The sequence below is a fragment of the Cyrtonyx montezumae genome, unplaced genomic scaffold, assembly GCF_038088225.1.
Source record: "Cyrtonyx montezumae isolate F1298 unplaced genomic scaffold, pur_monq_1.0 scaffold_4, whole genome shotgun sequence".
In the NCBI taxonomy this organism is placed as follows: domain Eukaryota; kingdom Metazoa; phylum Chordata; class Aves; order Galliformes; family Odontophoridae; genus Cyrtonyx; species Cyrtonyx montezumae.
In genome coordinates, this window is record NW_027072045.1 from 33,624,611 (window position 1) to 33,650,041 (window position 25,431).

The window sequence follows — 25,431 nt, forward strand, 5'->3', positions numbered from 1 at the left end:
TCCCCTCTCCCCTTCCCTTGCTTGCTTATTGCTTTTCACCTTTTGATTGTAATAAAATATTCCAAAGTCTCCGATTGGACTCTGAGCGTTTATGACAGAAGGATCGCCTGCAGAAGGAGCAGACATTCCGGTGCAGCGTATTGTAGTGGTGCTCGTAGCCTTCTAGCGTGTCGAACACTTGAGAGCAGCCGGAGATGTGGCAGCAAAACTCAGACACCCTGTGAGGAAGGAGAGCACGGAACGGCATCCTCAGTTTGTGACCGCTTAGAAGCGTTCAGGCGTCATAAAAAGGCTCCGCCCCAGAGGGCAGCGGGCATGGCACAGGTTGCCTAGGGTCACGGCCCGAGCTGCAGGGGCTCAGGGAGCGCGTGGACAGCGCTCTCAGACGGAAGGTTTGGGTCTCTGTGAGCAGGCAGGGCGGGCCGCCCGCCGCTCCCCGCGCCGGCAGCTCCAGGAGGCGGGGGCGGGGGCTCCGCGGGGCTGAGCTCTCGTTCCACGCGGCTCACCCGGGCCTCTCCACCTCCTCGGCGCGGCCCGTGAGGGCCTCCCGCAGGTACGGGTGCCTCTGCACGTCGCCATCCTGCAGTGGGGGGATACGGCAGCAGTGCGGCACCCCCGCCGCCGCGCCGCCCGCCTCGCCTCGCCTCGCCAGCTGGGAAGCACCATTCTCATGCTTAAACCAAAACGCTGACTTGATTCCCTGCCTTTCTTCCTGTGTCCTAAGCCGCAGTAGGTCTGTTCACACTCAGATGGGAGTATGAGTGAGTTCCGCATCCACCACGATGTCAGCGAGCTGCTCGGCCTGCTGCGTGTGCGTGGTGGCGAGGGGGCTGAAGTGTACATTGACCTGCTGCAGAAGTCAATTTACAGTCAATTTTTAAAACTAAAAAATTATTGCCCTTTCAATCATCTCTTTTTTCGTTCTACTCTCCCCTTTTTTTACTCCAGCAAACATGGCAGCTGGTGGCAGCTCAGATTCTTCCATTCCCTCATGTACTTCCAAGATATCTCTGCAGGAGTTGGAGGAGTTGCGCACGCAGCTTGGCACTGTCACAGACAGCGCCAGCACACAACAGGTACTGCCTCTTGCCTTACCTTATGTGTAAGATCTTTCCCTGCTGCTCATATGTACGTAATGCTCATGTGTAGCTGTGCTCTTAACTTTCACTATCTAGGGGAATTATGAATGTTCCTATCCATACAGATAATCTGAATTTGCTCTCAAAATGTGCTAGTCACATTATATTAAGTCGTTGTGCTGTTCTTTATAAGAATGGCCTTTTCTATTGAGGTCAGGTAAGGTGAGTTGAGTTTAGGCCACAGCAGTTCGCACTGGGGGGTAGTGATGTGATTTCATTTTCCCTTTTCAAACCACCTCCTTAACCCGTGCAGATGTTTCCTTTTCCTCCTGCACAGTGCTTGCACAGGGGCTTAGCAGCCTCTATGGCTCATCCCATCCTTGCTGAAAGCTCTGTTCTCCCAGGTACTTGAGTGAATTTGAAGTTGTTCCCCAAGTGGATGCAACTGTTTTGTTTACTTAGCTATTGGGATGAGTGTTCCTGAAATAAGTGCTGCAAAACCCTTGTTGAGCAGTGATGGAGCTACACTGATTTTCACATACTGTTCGTATCAGGCTTTTTGCTTGTCTCATCCAAATCCTTCATGGATGATCTGAGTCAAGCAGTTGATTCGGATCCTGAAGGGATCCACGTTTCCAGTGGGAGAGTAGATCTTTTAAAGAGGATTTATGTATGGAGTTGCTCAGAGAGGAGAGAAGAGGAAGTGGTATTCTCTAGGATGTTCAAATACAGTTTGATTTCCTTGCATGGTTTTCCTTTGAGGCCTGCAGCCAAAGGAACTGAAATGGCAGTGCAAGCCAGTGACCACTGTGCTTCAGGATGTAATGCTTATGTGTACTTGTTTCCTTCCCACATTCCTCTCACCTCTGAGACCTTCTATGAGAAGAAAATAAAATGACCCTGTGCAGATCTCACTTCATATACGTGTGGACCTTAAGAAATGCAATGCTATAGGCTTGGGGCAGAATGGCTTGAAGACTGTAGAGAGAAAAAGGAGCTGGGGGTGTTGGTTGATGCTCGGCTTAACATGAGCCGGCAGTGTGCCCAGGTGGCCAAGAAGGCCAACGGCATCCTGGCCTGTATTAGAAATAGTGTAGCCAGCAGGAGCAGGGAGGTGATCATCCCCCTGTACTCAGCTCTGGTGCGGCCGCACCTCGAGTACTGTGTTCAGTTTTGGGCCCCTCACTACAAAAGAAGGACATTGAGGCCCTGGAGCGTGTTCAGAGAAGGGCAACAAAACTGGTGAGGGGTCTGGAGCACAAGTCTTATGAGGAGCGGCTGAGGGAGCTGGCATTGTTTAGTCTGGAGAAGAGGAGGCTCAGAGGAGACCTTATTGCACTCTGCCACTTCCTGAAGGGGGGTTGTGGTGAGGAGGAGGTGGGCCTCTTCTCCCTGAAAAATAATGACAGGACGAGAGGGAGTGGCCACAAGTTGCGCCGGGGAAGATTTAGATTAGACCTGAGGAAACATTTTTTCTCTGCAAGAGTGGTCAGGCACAGGAATGGCCTGCCTAGGGAGGTGGTTGAGGCACCATCCCTAGCGCTGTTCAAGAAGCATTTAGATGAGGTGCTAAGGGATTTGATTTAGTAGTTCAGTGGGTAGGGATGGTGATAGGAGGATGGTTGGACTAGATGATCTTGTAGGTCCTGTCCAACCTAATGTATCTTTGAGTCTATGAAATGGCTTTCATAAGCACATCCCCCATATTTTTGCACTTGTGTCAGTTTATGGAGGTTATACATCGCACAGACCTCTCCAACTGAAAATGAGTCTTTCACCGTATTTATTTTACTGACAGAGATCCAGAGCAAGGAATTAAGACTGTTGTGGTCTTGCAAGAGCTTGCTTCCTTCACAGTCAGAGCAAAACCACCATCGTTTTCCACCAATGCATTATCTGGATGGCATTGCATGTGCAGCTATTCCACGGGTACTGTGCAGGAACTGATTTCAGAGGTGGCCATTAGCCTGTTTGCAAGTGCTCCTTGGATAAGATGTTGCTGCTTTCTGCTTCTGGAAGTAATTTGATGGCTTTTACATTGAGAACTACTAAGGTGCCCGGTGCTTGTACGTGTCCTAGTTTTATTCCTGTGTGTATGCTGCAGCACCAAGGCTGGTGCGTGGGATATGGCAAGACATTATTTAATGCACCCTCCAAAAAGAGGAAGGGCAACTATATTAAAAAATCACCCCTGCAGCACTGAGACCAATAGACTACATGAAATGGAGGGAGTAAAACCGACACTGTTCTACTGAAATACCAATTATTCCACTTTCTGTTCTCAAATTATCGGCTTACAGTCAATTTTTAAAACTGAAAAATTATTGCCCTTTCAATCATCTCTTTTTTCATTCTACCCTCCCCCCTTTTTTTTTTCTCAACAGCCCCTTGAGCTTACACGGGAAATGCTTCGAGATAAGCACAACAAGAAGAATGCAGGTCAGCCTGTTCCAGTGTTTCCATCCTGGGTGTATGAGAGGCCTACGCTTACTGACGATTTCTTAATTGGCACTGCTTTAAGTACTGACACAACGGTACCTATAGGTATGTGATACATACTGAAAATTATGTTAACACAGTACGTTTTGTACTTGTTCAGAAGTGCCATTCAGATTCTGTCATAATTAGGATGAAAGCAAAACTTGCCTCCCTGAAATCTGCCAAGAAGATCAGGATTCAAAAAAAAAAACCAACAAACCAATATGCAGCCAGACAGAGTGTTTCTCCCATGATAAATTCCAACTCCACTATTAGTCCATAAGATCTAATCCGCTTTGAGTTTCCCAGTCCTTCCACAAAGTCCTACTGCAGGAGCAACCCATCTGCATTCTCAGCTGAAAAATCTGCAGTTGCACCTGTCAGGGGAGCATTCATCAATCTATGCAGCTCATTCTCCTCTCCAGTAAGGCCGTGACAACCTCCCTGATTTATTCCTAGCTGGAGCAAAAGGGGACTGATCTCACTCTGTATTGCAGCTTTAAGCAGAGCTTTGCATAGTTTGTGATTTGTAAATTAGATACAGGAAAGCCAGCAGCTGTGCTAGGGGTTCACGTTTCTATTTCCCAAGAAGGTAGCAGCACCTGCATGAAGCTACAGCTTCTTCCTGGCATGGATTTGTGCCTTGACTAAGGGGCACATGAAAGTAGTGATCACAAGTAGTTTCATTCTTGAGTGTTCCCCCGTTGTCAAATGATTTGTCTAGCTGCATGGGAGTGTTAAGCATGTCTGATGCTTGCATTTAAGGTCTGTGCTTTCCTTCCAGGCTTTTGAACCACATGACAGAGATCCTCAGTCACGTTTCAGTCAGATGTTGTTTTTTGGTGTTTTTTTTTTTTTTTTCTTCCAGGGATCAACAAATTCTGTAGTGCCCAGAAATCACTGTTAAGATCAGACACCTTTCAACAGTGTTAAGTGCTGCACCAGCACATGCAGTGCTACAGTGGAGAGGGATTGTTAGCTGGTTTTGTGAGATAAGGCTAGCTATAGTGAGCATTGTAGCCATTGTGGTCCCCAGCCTTTTGATGGACTTTATTAAATTTCAGTTTGAGTCCCTTGCGCTTCTTTGTAGCTGCTTTCTAGTTCACTGCACCAGTCAGATACCTTATAGCTTGCAGACCACCTTCAACTTTGGCTGGACTAGCATTTTGTTGTCTGTATTTTAACTTTATTCTTTGAATTTTAGTATTTCAGTGGAGAGGAGGTAGGAGAATTGTTTGCAAGGCTGGAACTCAGGTCCAGTGTACGTGAGCCCGTTTGGATGGAAAAGCCAACAGTGCAAGTGACGTACTCTTAGCCACAGTTGATGGATATATGGCTCTGTCTGCTTGCTTTGCTTTGGGTTTAAATGAGCAAAGGCTTATGTTTTCCTGGACAGCAAGATTTAAGATTTTGGAGTTGACAGGAACTCAGTTCTGTTCTCTGTATCTTGGTTCAGATGTGTATGATCTTCCTTTGTTCTCTTTGAATGGTAGTATGTCATCCTTGTAGACTTCAAGTGCTAGGTTGTGAAGGCTAGGTTGTGATTCTGTTGTCTCTTTGAAAACAGGTACTCTGCCTTTAGCATCCCAAGAATCCATGATTGTGGAAGACCTGCTATATGTTTTGATTGGTGTGGATGGAAGATATATCACAGCACAGCCTCTTGTTGGCAGTCAGAACCGAGCATTTTCAGTCGATCCAAACTTGGACTTGTCCATCAAAGAGCTGGTGACCAGGATTCTTCCCGTAGCAGCAGGTTACTCTGCTGTCACCAGGTACAAAGTTGACCTTTCCTCCCAGTGGAGGATATTTAGCTTCCAGCATCAAGCTGCAGAATATAAAATCTGTCATTCTGCAGATGATGACTTCCAAGCTAAACTTAAGCCTATAGGGATATAAAATAAAGAGTGACAATTTATTTGAAATGTTTTTGGCTCCATATGTTTTTGCTGGTATTCTCCTATGTGGTGCCACTTCACATTTTCCTTCACCTTGCCTTTGCTTTGTCCAACCTCTGACTTGGTGCGTTCGGGCAAAGTTAAAATGCTGTGGTTTTCTCCCTCCTTTTTGCTTTTTGTTCTCCTCTGGGCATCCAGGACTAAGACAGCCCTTGTGTGCAGGAGAGCCTACAGCTTCCTAGTTCCTGGTGGCTAAGTAATTGTTGAAAGGTCTTAGTGTAAGGTACACCTCATTAACAGCAGAAGTTTGTAATATGGATGCTGCATTTGATTTGATGTCTCCGGAAGATCAGCAAAGAGGAAGAAGCACTTTTAGGAAGGGATTTGTCCAGTCTCTTTTACCTGACTGATTCTAGATGATATGGCTTGCATTCAGAAGCCTCTGCCCACTAAATAAGATGCCTAGAGCCAGCTAGGTCTGATCAGGTGGCATATAGTTGGAAGCTGGTAGCAATGCTCTCCTCAGTGTTTGCTTCCATGATACTGCGTCCTTTTGAGAGATTCTCCTGCCCTCTAGTCCTAATCCTAAGGTTGTGTAAAGGCAATTGCCTTGACAAAAATAAGAGCAAATACTTTTTCTTTTTAAAGTGAATTTGCAAGTAATCCTAGATCCTCTGCAATTTCAGGGGAAATGTTTTCTCACAGCTTTCTATATTAAGAAGTGTGGTGGTGAGAAATAGACAGGGGGCAGAGAGCAAATGTGGAACCTAAAACTCCAGCTGACAACTGATTTGTTTTCCAATTCAGTGTCTTCTTGTCTTGTGCTTCTATAGTGTCCTGAAGTTAAAATTCCTGAAAACGTTGGAAATTACCTTGCCTAAAAGAGATTCCATTTCGCATTTTACAGGTTTATAGAGGAGAAGTTTTCCTTTGAGTATGGACAGGTAAATCATGCCCTGGCTGCTGCTATGAGGACTTTGATCAAGGAATACATGATACTAATTACTCAGCTGGAACATCTTCAGAGACAGGGACTTCTCTCACTGCAGAAGCTCTGGTTTTATATCCAGCCCACAATGAGGACCCTGGAGATTCTTTCTTCACTTGGTACGTTTGAAAAATGCAGTCATTATGTTTAGACAGGTACATGACAGTGGCTTCTGAAAACTAGACAGATTAACAATACCGATGGGTTATGTGTCATTCTAACTTTGTTATATCAAATAAGGAGGACTAAGAGGAGGATTGTGCTTGTCAGACCTCTGCCATTTTTGAGAGCGGTAGGTTCTCTGAGTCATGTCCAGTGTTGTTATACCTCAGAGTAAAAGTATTGTGCTGCTTGAAGAGGGACAGTATAACCCATCTGTGGGTGTATGTGGCATGCACGTCCCACAGGAGTGCCTCCTGTCAGATAACCACTCATACAGGAGTGGAGTGGATGCAGTCCTTTCATAAATACCATTTTAATACACTTCCTCGTATTATTTCCTCAGTAGTTTTTTTTCGTTTTTTTTTTTTAATTAAACTCTTTGACATGAGCATACTCTTGCCTTTCTCTCTACTCAGCCCAGAAACTTTATCTGGATGCAAAAATCTGTTCTATGTAGAATCTGGAAATGGATGATCCACCTTGGTATTTACGTTTCCGGAAATATTCACGTTTTTGGAACACTGCAGTTAGCCATGTACTTTAAGTTTTACTTCAGTCCCAAGCTCATGACCCTAAGTCCAGGTGTTTCAAGTGGTATGTGTGGAAAAGAGATGTGATCTGGAGATAAAAGATTTCTCAAGCAAGTCGTTGAGGTGTGGGACTGTTTCATTAGCATCTTGGAAAAAAAAAAAGTCTGTGTATGGTGTAGAAGCCACCAGATAGCTTATGTCTACCCGAGTTCAGTTGTCCTTGATGCGCGTATCTAAATGCAGAGTCTTGTGTGTCTTACATCTGTATTTTTTAATTTCAGCCACTTCTGTGGATAAAGGTGAGTGTATGGGAGGGTCAACTCTGAACTTACTCCACGATAAGACTTCCAGCTACACAGGAGACAGCCAGGCCCAAGAGCTGTGTCTGTATCTAACCAAGGCAGCCAGCGTGCCCTATTTTGAAATTCTGGAGAAGTGGATATATCGAGGCATCATTAATGACCCATACAGGTAAAGAACAGTTACAGTTGTGTTCCCCTCTCACACCTGCATACTATTCAGCAGAGGGGTGAGCTCTGTTTTCATAGGATCCTCTTCTCATAACTCACTGAATTGATGTTCCTGTACTTCACTAGTATGATGTTCTGATTCAAGCTGACAATGCCCACTGAAGTTTCTTGGCATTTAAAGAATCATTTAAAGCATTTTCTGCATTTATGCAACATTCCTGTTGTCCACATTTTCAGAATAGGATACAAAATGAAGTTAAAATAGCATAATAGAATGCCTGTCTGATGGTGAGGAAGCAAAGGCCACTTTCCTTTCCAGTACACTGATAGCCAAATAACACTTAGACTTGATTTCTGGGCCCTATAAAATTCTGTTTCTGTTGTAATTGATTGTGGATTAGCACAAACACACCAAAAATGCAGTTTGTCGTAGTACAAACTGATTTCAGTTCTTGATTGGAATATATCTTCATGAGACCTTACTTCTGATGCATCATATTCCCATTGACTATATTAATATGTCAGAAAAGTAATCCCCATTGTACCACTTCCTGCTTCTAAACATCTGCTTTAACTGTCCAGTGAGTTTATGGTGGAGGAACACGAGTTGCAGAAGGAGAAGATTCAGGAGGACTATAATGACAAGTACTGGGATCAGAGATACACTGTTGTTCAGCAGCAGATTCCCTCTTTCTTGCAGAAAATGGCTGACAAAATACTAAGCACAGGTAGGTAAAGATATATTTCTGATTTAAGAGGAGTCTGGGATGATAGCCACCATTCTTTTTGTAAAGATGAATGGAACTTTGTCATGCTTTGCCAGTTTATGGGTCATCCAGCTACAGCTTCTCAGAGAAACAGAAAAATTAAAAGCAACTTCAGATGATATACGTGAAAAAGAAAATGTGAGAAGGAGTCCAGAAGTTAGAGGAACTTTGTCTTTCTGCTCTGGTACGTCTGTACCGTTTTGTCACAGCTAGATGGAGCTAGATGTCTGAGGTTTGAACCTTTGAGTCTTCATCTGGGCACTTAAAGGCAGTGTGCCACCTGCTGGTTATCGTTGCTCCCTGCTGCAAGTACAGACTCCTCAAAAGCTGTTTCTGAAGTGCGACGCCAGGTTTTCAAAGTTTCTGGCTATCTACAAAGGTGTTTTACCACCACTGGGAAACAGAAAACATTTCTAAATCACTCCTAAATCACTTGTCAGTAGCCTAATTTAAATTCTGTATCATCTTCTGAATGGCATTTAAGCCCTTTCCAGTTTTAGGTAGAACTTAATGTAAAACTTCACAATATAGCTTCCGTTTGTATATTTCATTTGGTAGCAGTGATTTGCAGGCTTCTCTCTTGGCAACACATATAGTTGGCACAAACGTGTGTTACTGTTTCCTTTTCAGGAAAATACCTGAATGTTGTGCGAGAATGTGGGCGTGACATTACCTGCCCTGTGGCTAAAGAGATCATCTATACTTCAAAAGAGCGAGCATATGTAGAACAAATAGAAAAAGCATATAACTATGCTAGCAAAGTTCTTCTGGATTTCCTAATGGAGGAGAAAGAGCTTGTGGCTCACCTAAGGTTTGGTTTATTTTATTAAACGTAGGTTAAATTGATTGATTCTGATTGCGAATGTCAGATTTTAAAGTTAGCTTTCTTTTCCTGGGACGTTCGCTGTCTTTCTGTTACAAATGTTGACCTGAAAAAAAGAAAAAAAAAGAATCGTTATCTCCTGAACTACAAAATAATAATAATAAAAAAAAGAAACATAAAATCATAGGATGTTGTATGGGAGAGACCTTTAGGGGTTTCTCATCCAACTTCCTACTGGAAGGCTACCACCAAAACTAAGTCTTGGCTAAACTGGCCACTAGACTTTGTCTGACTTTATCTGACTCAGTCTTGAAATCCTCTGCAACCGCAATGGTTTAAGGCTGTGCTAGTCCTATTTTGCTCTAAAAATAGCTGTGATTGGGTATGGTCTCTGGCAAGATGCGGACTTCATTCTCCAGCTTTCCTGGGAGCTATTTCCAATCCCATTGCAGTTGGGTCTCTCTGAGGCCTGTTGAAAATTGCAGTTGGCGTATCATACTGTAGCAAAAGTCAACACAAGCGCGTGGACTGCTTCAGAAGTCAGCTCAGGTACTTGGACAGGGGAGTCTGTGCTTTTCTTTGGGATGGCTGGATGGATCTGGACTCTGGAAGTTGGGTTGTTGTCCAGGATAGCAGTGTAATCCATTGCCTAGCAGTGCAGCGCATACCTTTATTCTCGAGGTATGTTTTTATGAGAGCAAAAGAACAACTGCACCAAAACATGGTGAGGGAAGTGACTGGAAGGAGGGGAGCACATGTTTAAAAAAACAAAAACGAAAAAAGCTTCCAGTTAGGTTATTTTTTGTCTGCTAAAAAAGCAAGTTAAAAAACATGTTTTTTTAAAACATAATCACTGATCTTCATTTTCTTGAGCAGATCTATAAAACATTATTTCCTGATGGATCAAGGGGACTTCTTTGTTCACTTCATGGATCTCACAGAAGAGGAACTAAAGAAGCCTGTAGATGAGATCATAACTACTAGGCTAGAAGCATTGCTTGAGTTGGCCTTGCAAATGAGCACAGCCAACACAGATCCCTTTAAGGATAATTTAAAGGTAAAAAAAGGTGTAAGCGGAAGGCTTGCCAGGTACTGAGAAAATCCCTGTTCCAATGAGAAGCCGATGAAAATGCAGTGGAAGAAAGAAGAATTGATAGCTATATTCCTGTAGACCTTCTGTGGGTTAAGTCTGTTTATTTCACGGATATTAGCAATGGGAAGCTCTGATCACGTGCAAGGGGCTGCATTTTCTTGTTGATGTCTGAGCACAGAGGAAGTGCTTTTGAGTGGCATCAGGATGAGATGAAAGCAGTAATGTGTCTCTCACAGGCATTCTCAGCTTGGATGCCCATTTCGGAGTACAAGAAAATCCTTGATTATAAGTTCTGACTATTAATGATTGTTGCAGCTCAGTTGAAAGCCTTTACAAATGCGAACCAGCACACAAGCTGTGCTTGGGGAGGTTGAGATGACTTTACAGACAGCACAGCAGCACTGCTCTGCTGTCTGCTGCAACCCCGTTCAGAGGGTGCCGCTCCTCCTTGCTCCATAGGTTGCTCTAATGACTTGAGAGTAACTGATAACGTGCAGTTCTTCTGCCACTTGACTGTTGCTCCCTTGTAGTAGTTGTGAGTACCCTGTGGCTTCATTGTTTTCCTGCTCTCTATAGATTGACTTGATGCCCCATGACCTCATTACGCAGCTTTTGAGAGTACTGGCCATAGAAACGAAACAGGAAAAGGCCATTATTGGTGCAGATCCCACGGAGCTTCCTCTCAGCGGCCTGGAAGCATTTTCCTTCGATTACATTGTTAAGTGGCCTCTGTCTCTGATTATAAACAGGTAAAGTACCCACCCACCAAAAGAGAAAAAAGGCAGCTTTTGTGCCGCTTTAAAACACATTTCCAAACAGCAAAATGCTGCAAAGCATTTTCTGTCTTTAAAGCGGTACTAAAAGTTGTCAGCAAGTAGAAAATGCTTTAGGGTTATTGACTTCCACTTGCTCCACTGGTAGACTGAGGCTTGTCTTCTCAGTACAGCCATTCCAGATGACGCTTAAGATATGCATGGAAAGTTGATTTTACATGATAGAAAGACATAGATGGAGGGACACTTTGTGAGCCCAGTCTCTGTTTTGAATCTCTGAGAAGATTTTTTATTTGAAAGTGAATTCTCATTTAAGAGTTTCCATGTTTGCAGTCAGACGTTTCTCAGATGTGAAGGGGCAGAAAAAATCTTTCCGGTAGCCGTGGTTGCAAAGCTGATGGGTAGTACTGGCTGCTGCTAGAATTACTGTAGCAGGCCATTTTGCAGTAAATTGAGTTATGCAGTTTATTTTTCTGTAGTGCCTTGCCTCTCTACAGAAACAGGGCACTGGTAGACTGTGAGCCAGGGAAATGGGACAGGCAGTGTTAGGTGAGAAAGTGACGTGTTGGTTGCTAAATGCCAGCAATATCCCCTCTCTTCCTCGCAGTGGAACTTTTGTAATGACACGGTGTATCTGAAATTGTGTCTCTTTCTTTCAAAAAGGGTATATTAATTTTGATGGTAACTATGGGATTGGAAATACTAAGTGGTAAAGTTTAACAGACTGTATTGGCTGGAGCTCTGTAGACACCTACACTGAAGTGTCTTGAGCACAGACCTGCATCCAGTCCCCAAGGCTATAAGTAAGCACCCCCATCTGCTTCTGACAGTGCATTGCAGGCAGGGTAATGCTGCCTGTAGCTTGGTTGCCGTTTTTCTTAATCTTTTTGGAGAAGTCTGGTGAACTTTTTTGTCAGAGTTAGCAGCCTTGGTGCAGCAGGGACACAACTGCAGGCTTTCAGACCTCTGTCCCAGCATGTGAATGATCTTTCTGCAGGTTGCTCGAAGGGATCAGAAAAGGAGTCTGGTGAAGTACCTGGTGGCAGGAAGTGTGAAGGAGGGACTCTTTGGGGAGGAATTATTTGGGATGATTAAAAAAGCTTTTTTTTTTTCATCTGTCAGAATTGTTTTAGTGAAGATCCGTGTACGTCTGAAGGTGTGAGGAGCATGTGTTGGGACTCTTTGCCTCGAAGCAGCCTCAGCCTTTGCTGCTTAGTCTGTCAATCAGAAAAGTGCTTAATCTGAATGGTTTTTTCCTTTCTTTCCAGGAAAGCACTGACAAGATACCAGATGCTTTTCAGACACATGTTCTATTGCAAACATGTGGAAAGGCAGTTGTGCAACGTTTGGATCAGCAATAAGACAGCCAAGCAGTCCTCCCTATATTCAGCTAAATGGTATGGCTTCTTTTCCTGCTGAGGCTTTGGTTTTTCTTCTTCCTAGTTATATGCGTTGTGTCATGAATCAGATTATCTTGATATGGAACAGATCGTTGCAAGTTTCTGACAGGCGGAGGGAGGTCAGACATAACATTTTAGGATTCAGTAGGAAGTGTCTGCTTAGTTGTCTGTGGGCTGCTTGACTTGTTCCTCTTTGGTGGCTCAGGATTTGGAAAAGGCATCATAGGAACACAAAGTGTCCTGAGTTGGAAAAAACTCACAAGGATCTTTGAGTCCAACTCCCAGCTCCACACAGGACCACTCAAAGTCCAAACCGTATATCTGAGAATGCTCCTTGAGCTGTGGCAGCTTGGGGCTGTGGCCTCTGTCCGGAAGAGCTTGTTCCATGCCCACTACCCTCAGTCTCAGTTGGTCTCACTGGAGCACAGGACAGGCCTGTGGCACTGCAAGGAAATTCCTTCTGTCTTGTCAGTGGCACTCGCTTCTCACAAGGTACCTTCAGCTACCTTGGTACTGACCTCAGCCGGAGCGTGCTCTTGTTCTCTTGACAGCATAGAGGAATCAGTGGAAGAGACCTGGGGGGATTTGTAGTGCAAGCCCCTGCTCACAGAATGACTGTCACCAGTGGACAGGGCACCTGAGGCTGAAACCAAGACGGGGTTGTCCCCGCCTCTTTGATGGCTTATCCCAGTTTGTTGAAGGCAATTCTTTGTTTGGTATCACAACCTGAAACCTTGACAGGAGTTCTATGTAATTCCACCATTCTAATTTTAAAGTGAAGTTGCATGAAGTATCTTAGATAGCAGGTGGCTTTTTGAAATCCAGGGACCCCTAAACATACCAATGCAGTGCATAAGATAATTTCAAGTACTCATTTAACAAGTGAGTGTTTATGTGCTGGAAAGAAACAGGAAGCATTTTGCTTGTTATATTTCACACTGCTAGCAAATGTGTCTGACTAGTTAAAGTAATAAAGTGGCTTTAATACAGTCCATTTATGGTTGAACGTGAGCAAATTTCAAATTAACTGTCTAGTGCACAGTAGGTTCAAAACTCTGAATCTTGTAGTTGAGGGGAAAGTCGTTGTCATACATGGAACATAAAGCTATTGCAGAGCATCTCTGACTGTAGCCACTTTCAGACTGCAACAGTGAATTTGCTAGGACAGAAGTAGTTAGCTCTGCTTCGCTTGGCTGTACAAGCTTGGTTCTCTGTGGCATTTGCTAGCATGGAGTTGTGTGGGTGTGATTTCTCCCCTAGGTTTGCTGGTGCCTTCATACTGCGGCAGCGGATGCTGAATTTTGTACAGAATATCCAGTATTACATGACGCTTGAAGTGATGGAGCCCGCATGGCACATTCTTGAGCAGAACTTGAAACTGGTGAGTGTGTGTGCTTGAGAGAAGTTAGAACAGAAAATCGTATATTACCAAATTTAATGTAGGGAAAAGATGCCTTGTTTCAGTTACCATGAAATGTTTTGTTGGATGAACCATTGTTCTTATCACACTACAAACAGTGCTGCTCTTCTGCATAACCTTTCTGCTTTGTTAGTCATGCATCCCTTTCCTCTGCTGAACTCTTCTGTCTGTGTCCCCAAGTTCCATGCTCTCTTCATCCTGTTATGGAAAGGTAGCATTCTGCTGAACACCTCTGCACATAGAGAAGAAAGAACTGGATAAGGAAGAAGGATGTGAGGTGCAAAGATCGCAAGCAGGTCCAGACGTCTTTCTTTGATTCCTTGGCTGACTTACATCTCTTTTTCTCTTCTTGGAACTGCCAAAGATTAGGCCTTTGAGGCAGGAAGAGGCCTTTGCACTTTATTTTTTGTGTTAGGACTATTTGCTATAAAAAACGGTGTTTCCTCTTCCGATGGTTGTTTTACTGGTCTGCTTCCACTGTACCAGGCAAGACTGGAGACCTTTTCCACCCCTGTGATGTCTGGGAGAGGCTGAGATCATTTCGTGCTGTTTTTTATGCCTGACAAGGCAAAATATTCTGGCAAAATATGCCTGACCTCTCCTTTCATAGAGGTGTAATGTTCTGGGCTAAGAGATTTTCTAAGTGTGTAACACAGTACTCCTGGTTCATTAGTCAAAATAAAGTCAGTGACTGCTCCAGAAGTTAACTCTTTTCTCTAGCACAAGCTCCAGGTAACAGTTTTTATCTCCTGATGGGCACGTGAGATACCTTTATCACCTCAAGGAGAAGCACATTCCCAGTGTGTGTCCTACCTCCCCGTTTTAAGCCAAGAACGAGAAGTCTCCAGAAGAATAGGAGCTGACATTCCAGAGCAGTCTGTGAAAGAAGCCCACAGACCTTCTGAAATGTGATGTAATCAATTCAGATTAGAAGGTCCCAGACAACAGATAAAAAGTCAGTCTCTGGGAGACAAAAGACTCATCTCTCTTGGGTGAATGCATCTGTCCTTTCCCTTTTTACCTGGCTGGAGCAGAGGTCGGGACTTCGGAGTTATCAGTTGACAGGTGAAATTCATTAGGCAAGTGAAGGATGATGCTTGTTTACTGGCAGGTCTAAGTGAAAGCTACAGCAACACTGCAGATACCTTGCCATCAGCTTGGCCCAGCCTACAGCTGTGTTGTTCATCAGGAACACATGCCGCAGAGCATTAGCTGAAGTTGCCTGGCTGTGGCTGGTTTCTAGCACACAAACAGCCTCTTTGGACAAGACTCTGTGGGAGGAAAAAGCTAAAGAGCAAAAGAGGATGGCATCTTAAGTTACTTCGGTACTGTTTACTAAAACAAGGCAAGAGACATAGGCTGCCTGCACTGTGTTACGTAGCAAATGGCTCCACTGGGTTCTGCGTGGTCATGGTGTGTGATAATTTATTCTTTGATTCTGAAGTTGAACAGATACGTTGGCCGTGCTGGTCTAGTGCTTTGGTGTCCTGGTTTGCTTTTTCATTAATGCACTATGCTCCAACAGGCTTCTAATATTGATGACGTTCTGCGCCACCACACAAGCTTCCTGGACAAATGCCTGAAGGACTGCATGCTGACCAACACTGAGCTGATGAAGATCTTCACCAAACTGATGTCTGTCTGTGTCATGTTCACAAACTGCATGCAGGTATATACAGTCTCCCCATTTTTATCATGCCAGCAGCTCTGTTTATTATGCCTGATAAGGGGGTATCTGGGCAAAATGTGCCTGACCTCTCCTTTCGTAGAGATAAAATGTTCTGAGCTAAAGGTTTTTCTCTCTTTTAACACGATCCGTCTCTTGCTCTCAATACACTTGGATGAGCTGCTTTTCCCACCCACCAACAGGCTTTATGAGCTCAGACTTTCCTCCACGCGGTTCCTATGGCTGTTCCCTCCGCATGATTCTATGTGCTCTTCTTTTTCACTGTTGGAATCAGGTTTCTGTGAACCTGATTGCCTCTCTTCATCCATTCTTGCAGCAGAGTTTGTAGGTGAAAGCTGTAGGGCCAGCTAGGTTTTTGTTCCTGCAAAGACCAGCTGAGGACTAGCCATGAAGACTAATCTCCTTAGCCAGTGTATCAAGGAGCCCATTTTAAAAACAAAACAAAACCAGACACCTTCCTTTGGGCATATTAATGCTTTAAATTTAATCTCAGAGTTAGCTTTTGTGGGGATTAACTAGCTTCAGGGCTAGGAGGGTTGCATCGATCTCATGCATTGCTGTTGTGGAAGAGAGAGGTTTTAACCACGGCCCCAACCCTCTGCCCTTTCCAGAGGTTTACCCAAAGCATGAAGCTGGATAGCGAGATGGACCGTCTCACCCTAGAAGATGGCACGATGCTGGGCCCACCAACAGAGGAAGAGCGTGCTGAAGAGACTGCCAAGAAGAAGCTGACTAACAAGGTGGGGCACTGAGTATACTGATGGGCTCCCTAAATGCTGCCTGAGGCTGCAGCTTGATTGGGGTGGCTCTCCTGCCTCCTACAGGTAGACGTTTCAGGTTTCCAGCACACCTCTGGCCCTGAAAGCAGAATCTTTGTAAAAATGTTGGGCATTTCTGAGGATACAGTGGAGTGCTCTCAAGTCTTCTCTGAGGACCCTGTCTCCCACGGCTGTCGCTGCAATTGTTTATCAGTTCTTAGCTGCATTTTCAGCTGTGTGCATGAAGGTGAACGAGCCAGTGAGCTGTAGAGTCTGACAGCCCTTCTCTTTTGTCTATGAGATATTTGCTTTGTCTGTATTTTTCCCTGTATAGACACACACTTACTAAGCTATTTGTTACGCTCTGCATATATATTTGAGGATTATTCTAGTGGGGTCTGTCTATTCCGGTGTCCTCCCAGATGGGCAAGGCAAGGTTTTTAACCCCTGAGGATCTTATAGCTGTTTTGAAAATGTTACTTCAGTGCCTGAGTTACCACTAAGTTTTATGGCAGTATTTTTTACCAGGTTTTGAAAAACAGATGGGATCGTTGCATCTCCTTGATAAACACCTTTGTCTTGGTAGCTTTTAGCAGAGCATGCTGACAACCTCCATCTAACATCTGGCTTTGAAGCAACTATCAGCAAGTTTGATAGTAATTTTTCAACGCATCTGCTGGATCTGTTGGACCGGCTGAGTGTCTGCAGCACCAATGACGGTGAGCACAGCATGCTTAACATCGTCTACAGGTGAGCCAGAGGTTTTCTCTCAGTAGCTTCCCATCCTGTGGTGCTCAGGTTCAGCCCAGGAGCAGTGGTCGCTATTTTATAGCTGTGTGTGTCTGCCTCGTGAGAGGAAAGACTGAAATTGGAAGAAATGTCACTTTATGTTTCAGGCCGTGCCTTTAAAAATAGTCTTCTGAATTTTGCAAGATTTTTCTGTTCTAATGCAAGTGTTAGTTCACATTGCTTTGTGAAGCATTCCAGCAGGAGGTCGGGCTTTTGGGTGTCACTGCAGGCAGTACAGGGCATGGCCAACATAGTGCTGATGGCCACGTTGCCTGCTCTTTTCATAGAAGGGCATCAAGTCTCATGAGGAACGTGCGGAGATCCTTCTGTTGGTGGCATCACCCAGCTCAGTCCCAGGCTGGAGCTGGTTCTCACTGTGCTCAGAAATGCAGAACAATATCGAGTCCCTGACCATCCTTTCCACGAGGGAACAGAAGAAGTCTTGCAGCCTTCCATCACATTGTATCACGTCATGCCAGAGATTACACCAGTGCCTTTTCTGGCAGTAGCTCAGGTGTCCTCCCACCAACACTGTTCCTTAACTTAGCATGAGGTTCACCTTTTTTGTCATTGACTGTCCACCTCTCTAAACTGTTTATGGTTCCATGGGACGGTGGAAGCTCTCTCTTGTGGTGCTGCACCATGGAGACTGGTGTTGCATCCCATTTGATGTTGCTGTGGCTAGGAGTTGACCCATGGAGAAGCTGTGCACGCAGTGCTCCCAAATACTGCAAACTTGTTCTTCACGAGTTCTTCCTGCTTCGGAAGAAAAGAGAAGTACAGTGATTCAGCAGGATGTAATAAAAAAAATGCTTCTGTTGTCTGTTTGCACAAAGGATGGTGACCTAAGACTGCATCAGGCTGTTCAGAGCAGGGCCTGAGGCCTCTGCCCCCAGGCGCTTCCTGCACATGTGTGCAGAAGGGCTGCAGGGGAAATACTCTGTCTTTTTGCTGCCAGGACATGCATCGCTATTATGTCTCCCAGTCAGGACCACGCAAATCTTCACTGAGGTGTTGGGCACAGATGGACCTTGAGTTACAGAGCAGGTGCCCCCATTTCATCATCTGAAATACTGTGTGTTAGCAGGACACGCAGCAGAATGTGTCCTTCCATTTCCAGGGGCTGCTCAGTAGTGTTTTTAAGAAGCAGAAGCACCAAGGTGGATGGCCAGACATGACACTTAGCTCTCCTTCGGTCTGTAGGAATTATCGGATCCTGGACACTGTAGCAACAGGAACCAGAACAAAGACTGCCATCTAAAAGAACGTATTTGAGAGAGAGAGAATAGACTGTAGGATTTGCTGGTCTTGTCTCACAAACTGTAACCACAGATCTTCAGCACGCTGAGTGTGCTCGGGTGTTTTTTCTTCATCAGCAGTGCTGACAAGAGAGCTCGTGGCTGCAGAAAGTGCCCGCAGTCACTGCCCAGTTGGGAAAAGAAGCAGCATCAGAGCAGAGGGGTCTGTCACGTGGATGGCTTTGAATCCAAATGCCCTAAAATCTTCACTCATTAAGTGCTGCTAGCACTCTTCACATATCCTTTCAACAACTTGGGAGGCAACTGTAAGGCTGATTTGGAGGCAGACCGCTGGGATGTATAGGAGGATGGGGAAAACAGCAAATGTGTGCTTCAGCCACAGAATGAGATACTGAGTGCAAGGGGGGTTTGGGAAGCACCTTAGGAGTTATCATAGATAATTTAATCTTAAAAACTGAGCTGGAAAGGAACAGGATGTAAATGGATCCCAATTGTGTAAGCCCTTAAGTTGGAATCAAAATTCAGTCAATAATCCTGCCTCAGTGTCATGTGTCCTTTGAATAAACATTGAAAGGACAAAAGATGTAAACTGCTGAGCCGGGAGAAAGCAGATGATAAATTCCATCTGTCGAGGCTGTTTTCCCCAGTCACAAAAAATATCTAGGAACAACTTGTTGCCATTTCTGTAAGATTGTTAAGCAACACGAAACTCAAATGTTGTGCCTATTCCTTAAGTATTCGAACACGTACTGGACAAATAGGAGAGTAATTTCAGTATGGTTTGCAGGCTGCTGGCCTGTCGCCTGCTGCTGCTAGGGTGCATGTTTCTCCTAGGATCACAGAGTGGCTCGGGTTGGAAGGGACCTCAAAAATCATCTGGTTCCACTCCCCCTGCTCTGGGAAGGGTCGCCAGGCTCTGGTTCAGGCTGCACAGGGCCCCATCCAGCCTGGCCTTAAAGGTGCCAGGGATGGGGCATCCTCAGCTTCTCTGGGTAGCCTGTGCCAGGGCCTCACTGCTCTCTGAGTGAAGAATTTCTTCCTAACCTAAACCTCCCCTCTTTCAGTTTAAAAATTCCCCTTTGTCCTATCGTTATCTGCCCTTCGAGTACTGGAAGAAATATTCTCAGTTTCGTGGTTTCACGATGCAGAGATGTGCCTGGGGAAGGGCACAGCAGAGTGGGACTGGGTGGTTCTGTGCCACTCGAAACACTGCCTGTGTTACGAAGGAGACAGGCTGATGCTCTCGGTGGTGCCGTGTGCCGCGAAGGCACGTTGACCCAGTCGGGGCCATGGGGCAAGCAGGCCGACTCCTTCCTGTGCTTTGTCTCACAGGTTGGACTTCAACGGGTTCTACACGGAGCGCCTGGAGCACATGTCCGCAGAGCGGAGCCAGAGGGCCGCCCCGCCGCCTGCCTGCACCGCCGCGCCTGCTCCACGAAGGCAGTGCCTGCAGGGAGCGAGCGAACTGGAAACAGAGCGCAGGGAGACGGGGGGGACGCTGGGTCCCCTGGAACGAATGTGATGGACCTGGTCTTTTGAGACGCCAAGTGAAGTGGGTTTCTTTTTGTTCTTTAGTACGTTGTTGAACGGCGTCTCTATGTGCTGCAAAATAAAAACTAAAGAAAAGAAAAATTAGAGCTGTCCTGTTGGTGCGTGGCATGTGCTGTTGTTAGGTGACCAGAGCATGGTCTGGCCTAGCGGGAGCCCGGCAGGGGCTGCCGGTGGGGGGCAGTCTGATCTCTGCTCAGCCCAATGGCTGCTCTGCTCCAGCAGCAGCTTTGAAGCTCCGTGGGTTCCTGTTGAATCTGAGTGCCGTTGCTCCTTGAACGCCCAGTGAGGTTTTATGTGTTCTCATTTACACACACATCCTTATGTCAAAAGGTGCTGTCCTGCCTCCAGTGTCCCCAGCACGAGGCACACCAACACAACATCAGCTGCCCCAGAACTGTGCTCCCTGTCATAAATGCTCAGAGTCCAATCGGAGACTTTGGAATATTTTATTACAATCAAAAGGTGAAAAGCAGTCAGCAAGCAGCGCTGGGTGTGCTGGGGAGTCTCCGCTCCACCGACGACGCACACCAAGAAGATGGTTCTCTTTTCTTCTATACAGTGTCTTATTTAAAATCCCCTGAAGTCCCCTCCTCCTTTCGGTTAATCATTTTATTCTTCTACGCTTGCGTGGCTAGTCGCTAGGCGGTCGCACATTCCTTCAGGTGGTCTTTGGGCTGAAGTCTGTCTTCCTTCTTCAATGCCCTCTGATTCATCCCTCCGGGCTCGGCCTTGCAAGGTTTGTGTTTGAGGTGCTTACCTCTACCACCCCTTGATTTGAGGAGTGCCACTCCGGCTCCACCTTGCAAGGTTTTGTGTTTGAAATGCAGATAGAGTTCTGTTCTCAGTTTATCCTTCCATGCCTTATAAGGAAATTTTACTCCTTCAAGCAATTTTCTCTGCCGATCGTGGTTAAGGCTAGTTTACAGTTATGGTATCAGCATCCCTGACATTTGTCTTTTGACACAAATCACATCCACATGTTTTACACAGTTTACTAAGAGTCAAGGTCTCTACCATGTTGTGGTCATTCTGCACAAGCCAGCTCCTGACCTCCACATCTTGCACCAGTCCTTCTCCATTTGTGAACAGCAGGTCTAGCATGGCACACCCCCTTTTAGGCTCTCTTACAATGGAAACTCATGGAAAAGATTGCTAAAAAAACCAAAATAATGTTAAAAGGTTACAATCACATGGGGCCACATTACTAGCTGTCCAAGGCCACCTGCAGCCCACATGCTGAACACACCTGATTTAGAACGTCCGTATCGTCTGTTCATCATTACTTCCCACACAAACATGTATGCCTTGTCATCACCACTGTTCCCTGTCCGTTAACAAATATGGACATACAACACTCCCAACCTGTGGGCCTCTCAAAGTGCCCAGAGAACTAGCAATGAATACAGGCCTCAGCCACCAAAGTGAGAAGTTTCAAAGTGAGACTGTGTTTTTGCAGTGGAATTTTCCAGTATTTCTGTATGTAGCATAGGATAAGTTGCCAAACACAGTAAAGTTGAGACTGGGGCATTCCGACCTAGGTAAAATTGGCACAGTCACGAGGTAAGGTAATTATATAGGGTAGAGGAGAGCCCGGTGCAGGACAGTTCTAGCGTGTAGTTTACTGAAAATATTGTCCTCTTATCATCATAGAAGGTACAGAACATACCTGAAGAATATGGGATTGGCAACAGACACAGTACGGAAATGCAACGTAGCATTCAGAAGATTGAGAGCCTGAGACGCTCAACCAATGAGTGCCAGGAGGGGCTTTACCTGCATCAGACCCAGGGTATATAATGGAATGGATTTCACTGACGAGCTGCACGATTTCTCTCTTGTCAGGAGGCGGTGTGCACCCATTATTGCAATAATGAATAAATTGCTGCTATCGTTGAGATCTTTGCCTAAACGGAAATTCTTGACTTAGAGCTGACCTTAGCTGACCTTCTTAATCACCAGATAACAAAGTGGGAGATGTAATGCTACTGGGAAATAAGCAAATGCTGTTCCAGACTGCTTCAAAATACCTATTTCCGGGGAGAAAAGATAACAGTGCCCTTGTATGTAATGTTGATGCAGCAGTTCTTTTTACATGAGTAAGAAAAAGAAGGACTGATAATTAGGCATCTAAAGGAGTGCTAAAAATATTCCAGAAGATGAAGAAGCTATTCTGTGTATGTAAGATGAAAAGGAGTTTTAATATGGTGACAATAATTCTGTAAAGATTTTTTTTTTAAGTGCAAAGGATGCAGAAAGATGAGGAGTGGTCTATGCAAAGAATAAGTTTGAAAAATTGGAGGGTTTTTTTTGAAGGATCAGGGCGCTGAGGCCTGTCCGATTGATTGTTGGAGCAGAAAAACAAGCCACCTCCTTTTCACGTAAAATGAGATGAGTGGAAAGGATTTGCCTGTGTCAGACAGAGCCAGAACGCTCCCAACTGTTGTTCGACACCCCACCAAACCAAATGTGTGAACACAGCGGTGCTGAAAACACCGTGTTTCGCTGTAGTACGTCTAGCCTCGGTGTTTACAGGCTGGCCAAAGTCAAACAAAGCTGTGGCGCTAACAAAGTACGGAGCTGGGCCTGCCTTGTGACAGCAGCTAGCAATGGCAGAACAGAAATTTTAGGGCCGGTAATTTTTAATGCTTTCATAATCGACTTGGATGCAGGACTTGGAAGGCACACTAAGCAGGTTTGTGGGTAACACTAACTTGGGATGAGCTACTGACTCCCTTATGACATCTTGCTGAGAGATCTTGTCAAACTGGAGGGCTGGGCAATCGGCAACAGCATTCATAGAATCACCAAGGCTGGAAACAACCTACAAGATCATGCAGTCCAACCGTCCACCTATCACCAGTAGTTCTCACTAAACCATGCCCCTCAACACAAGGGCTAAACGCTCCTTCACACCTCCAGGGTTGGTGTCTCCACCACCTCCCCGGGCAGCACATTCTAGTGCCTGACAACTCTTTTGAGAAGTACTGTTTCTTAGCATCTAGCCTGAACGTCCCCTGGTGCATCTGGAAGCCATTCCCTATAGTCCTATTACTAGTTCCATGAGAGAAGAAGGCAACGCACAGCTCACTACAAACCTCCCTCCAGGTAGTTTTACAGAGCAATAAGGTCAGCCCTGAGCCTCCTCTTCTCCAGACAGAACAATCCCAGCTCCCTCAGCCATTCTTCCTAAGTGCTGTGCTCCAGACCCCTCACCAGCTTTGCTGCCTAGTCCAGGGCCTTGATGTCTTCACTGCTGTGCAGCTCAAGAAGTGGGTGCAGGTTTGGGAGCCACAGTCTAAGAAAGACATAAAGCTCTTACCGAGTGTCCAAAGAAGGGAGGTGGAGCTGGGGAAGTGTGTCTGGAGGACAATGTGTGAGGAGCAGCTGAGGAATCCGGGTTTGCTCAGCGCACAGCAAACGAGCTGGGGGCAGGCTCTCACTGAGAGCAGAGGGGCATGGACAGGACCCAAGGGAACAGCATGGAGCTGCGTCAGGTTGGGGGAACTGGGAGAAGGCTCTTCACCATTGTGAAACATGTAAAGGTGATTCGTGTCAAAGATAAAAAGTCAAAGCTGCTGACACAATACCTTCAGACTGGCATTAATTCCAATTGGTATACAAAGTTACTTAAAGGAGTAAAATGTCCTTGTGAGACATGGAAGGATAGAACTTTACATTTCAAACACCAGTCTAGTGTAACAAAAAGCGTATTCCCCACACCAAGGGGTGAAACTAACACAGACCTTGGAAGATTAGCCTGGAATGCACCAAGAGATGGGGCCAGTGGCCCTTTTTCGGGGTACTTAGCTTGGGGAAGCTAATCCCTGGAAAAGGACCACACGGCGCCAAAGGTGCTCCTCCCTTACTGATTTATCTGTTGGGCCAGCTGTGTTAAGCTTATCGCTACCCCTCCTAACAAAATACCAGTGAGGGGCTCTTCCCCTTCAAGGTTTGAAGATTTACATCAAAATCAACCCTTAAGTGTAATCCTCTCTATAAATCAGAGTTTGGAATGTGATGAATATGTATGAACTATACTTTCAAATAGGTATTCTTTCTTTCTTTGCGGTGTGTCGTTGGTGGAGCGAGACTCCCCGGCACACCCAGCGCTGCTTGCTTATTGCTTTTCACCTTTTGATTATAATAAAATATTCTAAAAACTCAGATTGGACTCTGAGCGTTTATGACAAATTGGTGACCCCGACGTGATGCGACTGGACTCGAGCGGGACATCCTGACTCCCGGGGAGGCGCCCTACCTTTTTGGTAGCCTCGGGAGAAAAGGATCCTTGCCCGACCTTTCGCATCACACGAACTTGGAAAAGCAATAAGCAAGGAAAAGAGCTCCCTTGGAAAAACTGCAGTAAATATCCTGTAATTCTTGTGCACGAAGATCCAGGCGAGAACATCGGACTGTGAGTATCGTTTGGTTGGGAGGGCGAGTTCCGGGGTGGAGAGAATTAAGTTGAGGAAAGCCTCTCGAGAGGGTGGTTAGAAATTCCCAGGGACCCACAGAGAGGCCCAGAGGAAGGGAATAGATCACCTAGAATTAGGAGGGGAAATAGCTTAAAGAAGGAAACCCCGGAATAAGAATATGGGGCAGAGAAAGTTGAAATCTGCTGACCCCAGGAGGGACCCACAGAGAGGCCCCAAGGATAAGGAAGGGAGCAAATTACTTGAAATACCCCCAGACAGTCCGCTGGGGTTAATGATAAAATACTGGGGACATGGGGCAGAGAAAGTTGAAATCTGCTGACCCCAGGAGGGACCCACAGAGAGGCCCCAAGGATAAGGAAGGGAGCAAATTACTTGAAATACCCCCAGACAGTCCGCTGGGGTTAATGATAAAATACTGGGGACATGGGGCAGAGAAAGTTGAAATCTGCTGACCCCAGGAGGGACCCACAGAGAGGCCCCAAGGATAAGAAAGGGAGCAAATTACTTGAAACACCCCCAGACAGTCCGCTGGGGTTAATGGTAAAATATTGGGGAAATGGGCCATCCCAGAAAGGGAAAACAAAACAAAAATTGATGGTCCATTATTGTGAATCTGTTGAAATTGTTGAAATGTCGGGTGGAAAACAAAGAAGACCTGATCGGTTGCATTGGCCGATGTTTGTGAGTCGTGAATGAGTGTGCTGGATACATGAGACGCAGCATCGCTGCGGAGCGAGTGCGGAGTCCCGATCCGCGGTTCCGTCCTCCCGCGAGGGAAACGGCCCGAGACGGACGAAGCGAGTGACAACAACTGTCATTGTTCTCTTTGTGTGTACACCACTTGTCTTTTGTCTATGTGTATGTCATAGGTGTAAAGGATGGGAGTTTCTGTCTTTTAAATGAGGAGGGCAGACCAATAGAGGAAAGGTGTCCATAGCCCTAAATGGGACTTTAAGCTATAAGATCAACTAACATTGTTTCTTAGGCGAGAAGGGAAACGGGATAAGGTAGCATATAGAAGTGCAATTGTTAACGGTATACGAAAGTGTAATTGAGGGTATGGATTGTGG

General features: G+C 45.5%; 1 protein-coding gene across 1 annotated transcript; it reads left to right on the forward strand.

Moving 5' to 3' along the window:
* The first annotated feature begins 757 nt into the window (after positions 1 to 757).
* Positions 758 to 20,007, forward strand: LOC136055235 (gamma-tubulin complex component 2-like). Its single transcript, XM_065746953.1, has 16 exons — positions 758 to 869; positions 949 to 1,076; positions 3,464 to 3,623; positions 5,125 to 5,332; positions 6,363 to 6,562; positions 7,417 to 7,606; positions 8,188 to 8,333; positions 9,003 to 9,183; positions 10,072 to 10,252; positions 10,865 to 11,037; positions 12,330 to 12,458; positions 13,722 to 13,842; positions 15,407 to 15,550; positions 16,180 to 16,308; positions 16,913 to 17,076; positions 19,707 to 20,007. Exons 1-16 carry the CDS (start codon positions 758 to 760, stop codon positions 19,894 to 19,896), a joined length of 2,556 nt encoding a protein of 851 aa, XP_065603025.1. The 3' UTR covers positions 19,897 to 20,007.
* Positions 20,008 to 25,431: the final 5,424 nt, after the last annotated feature.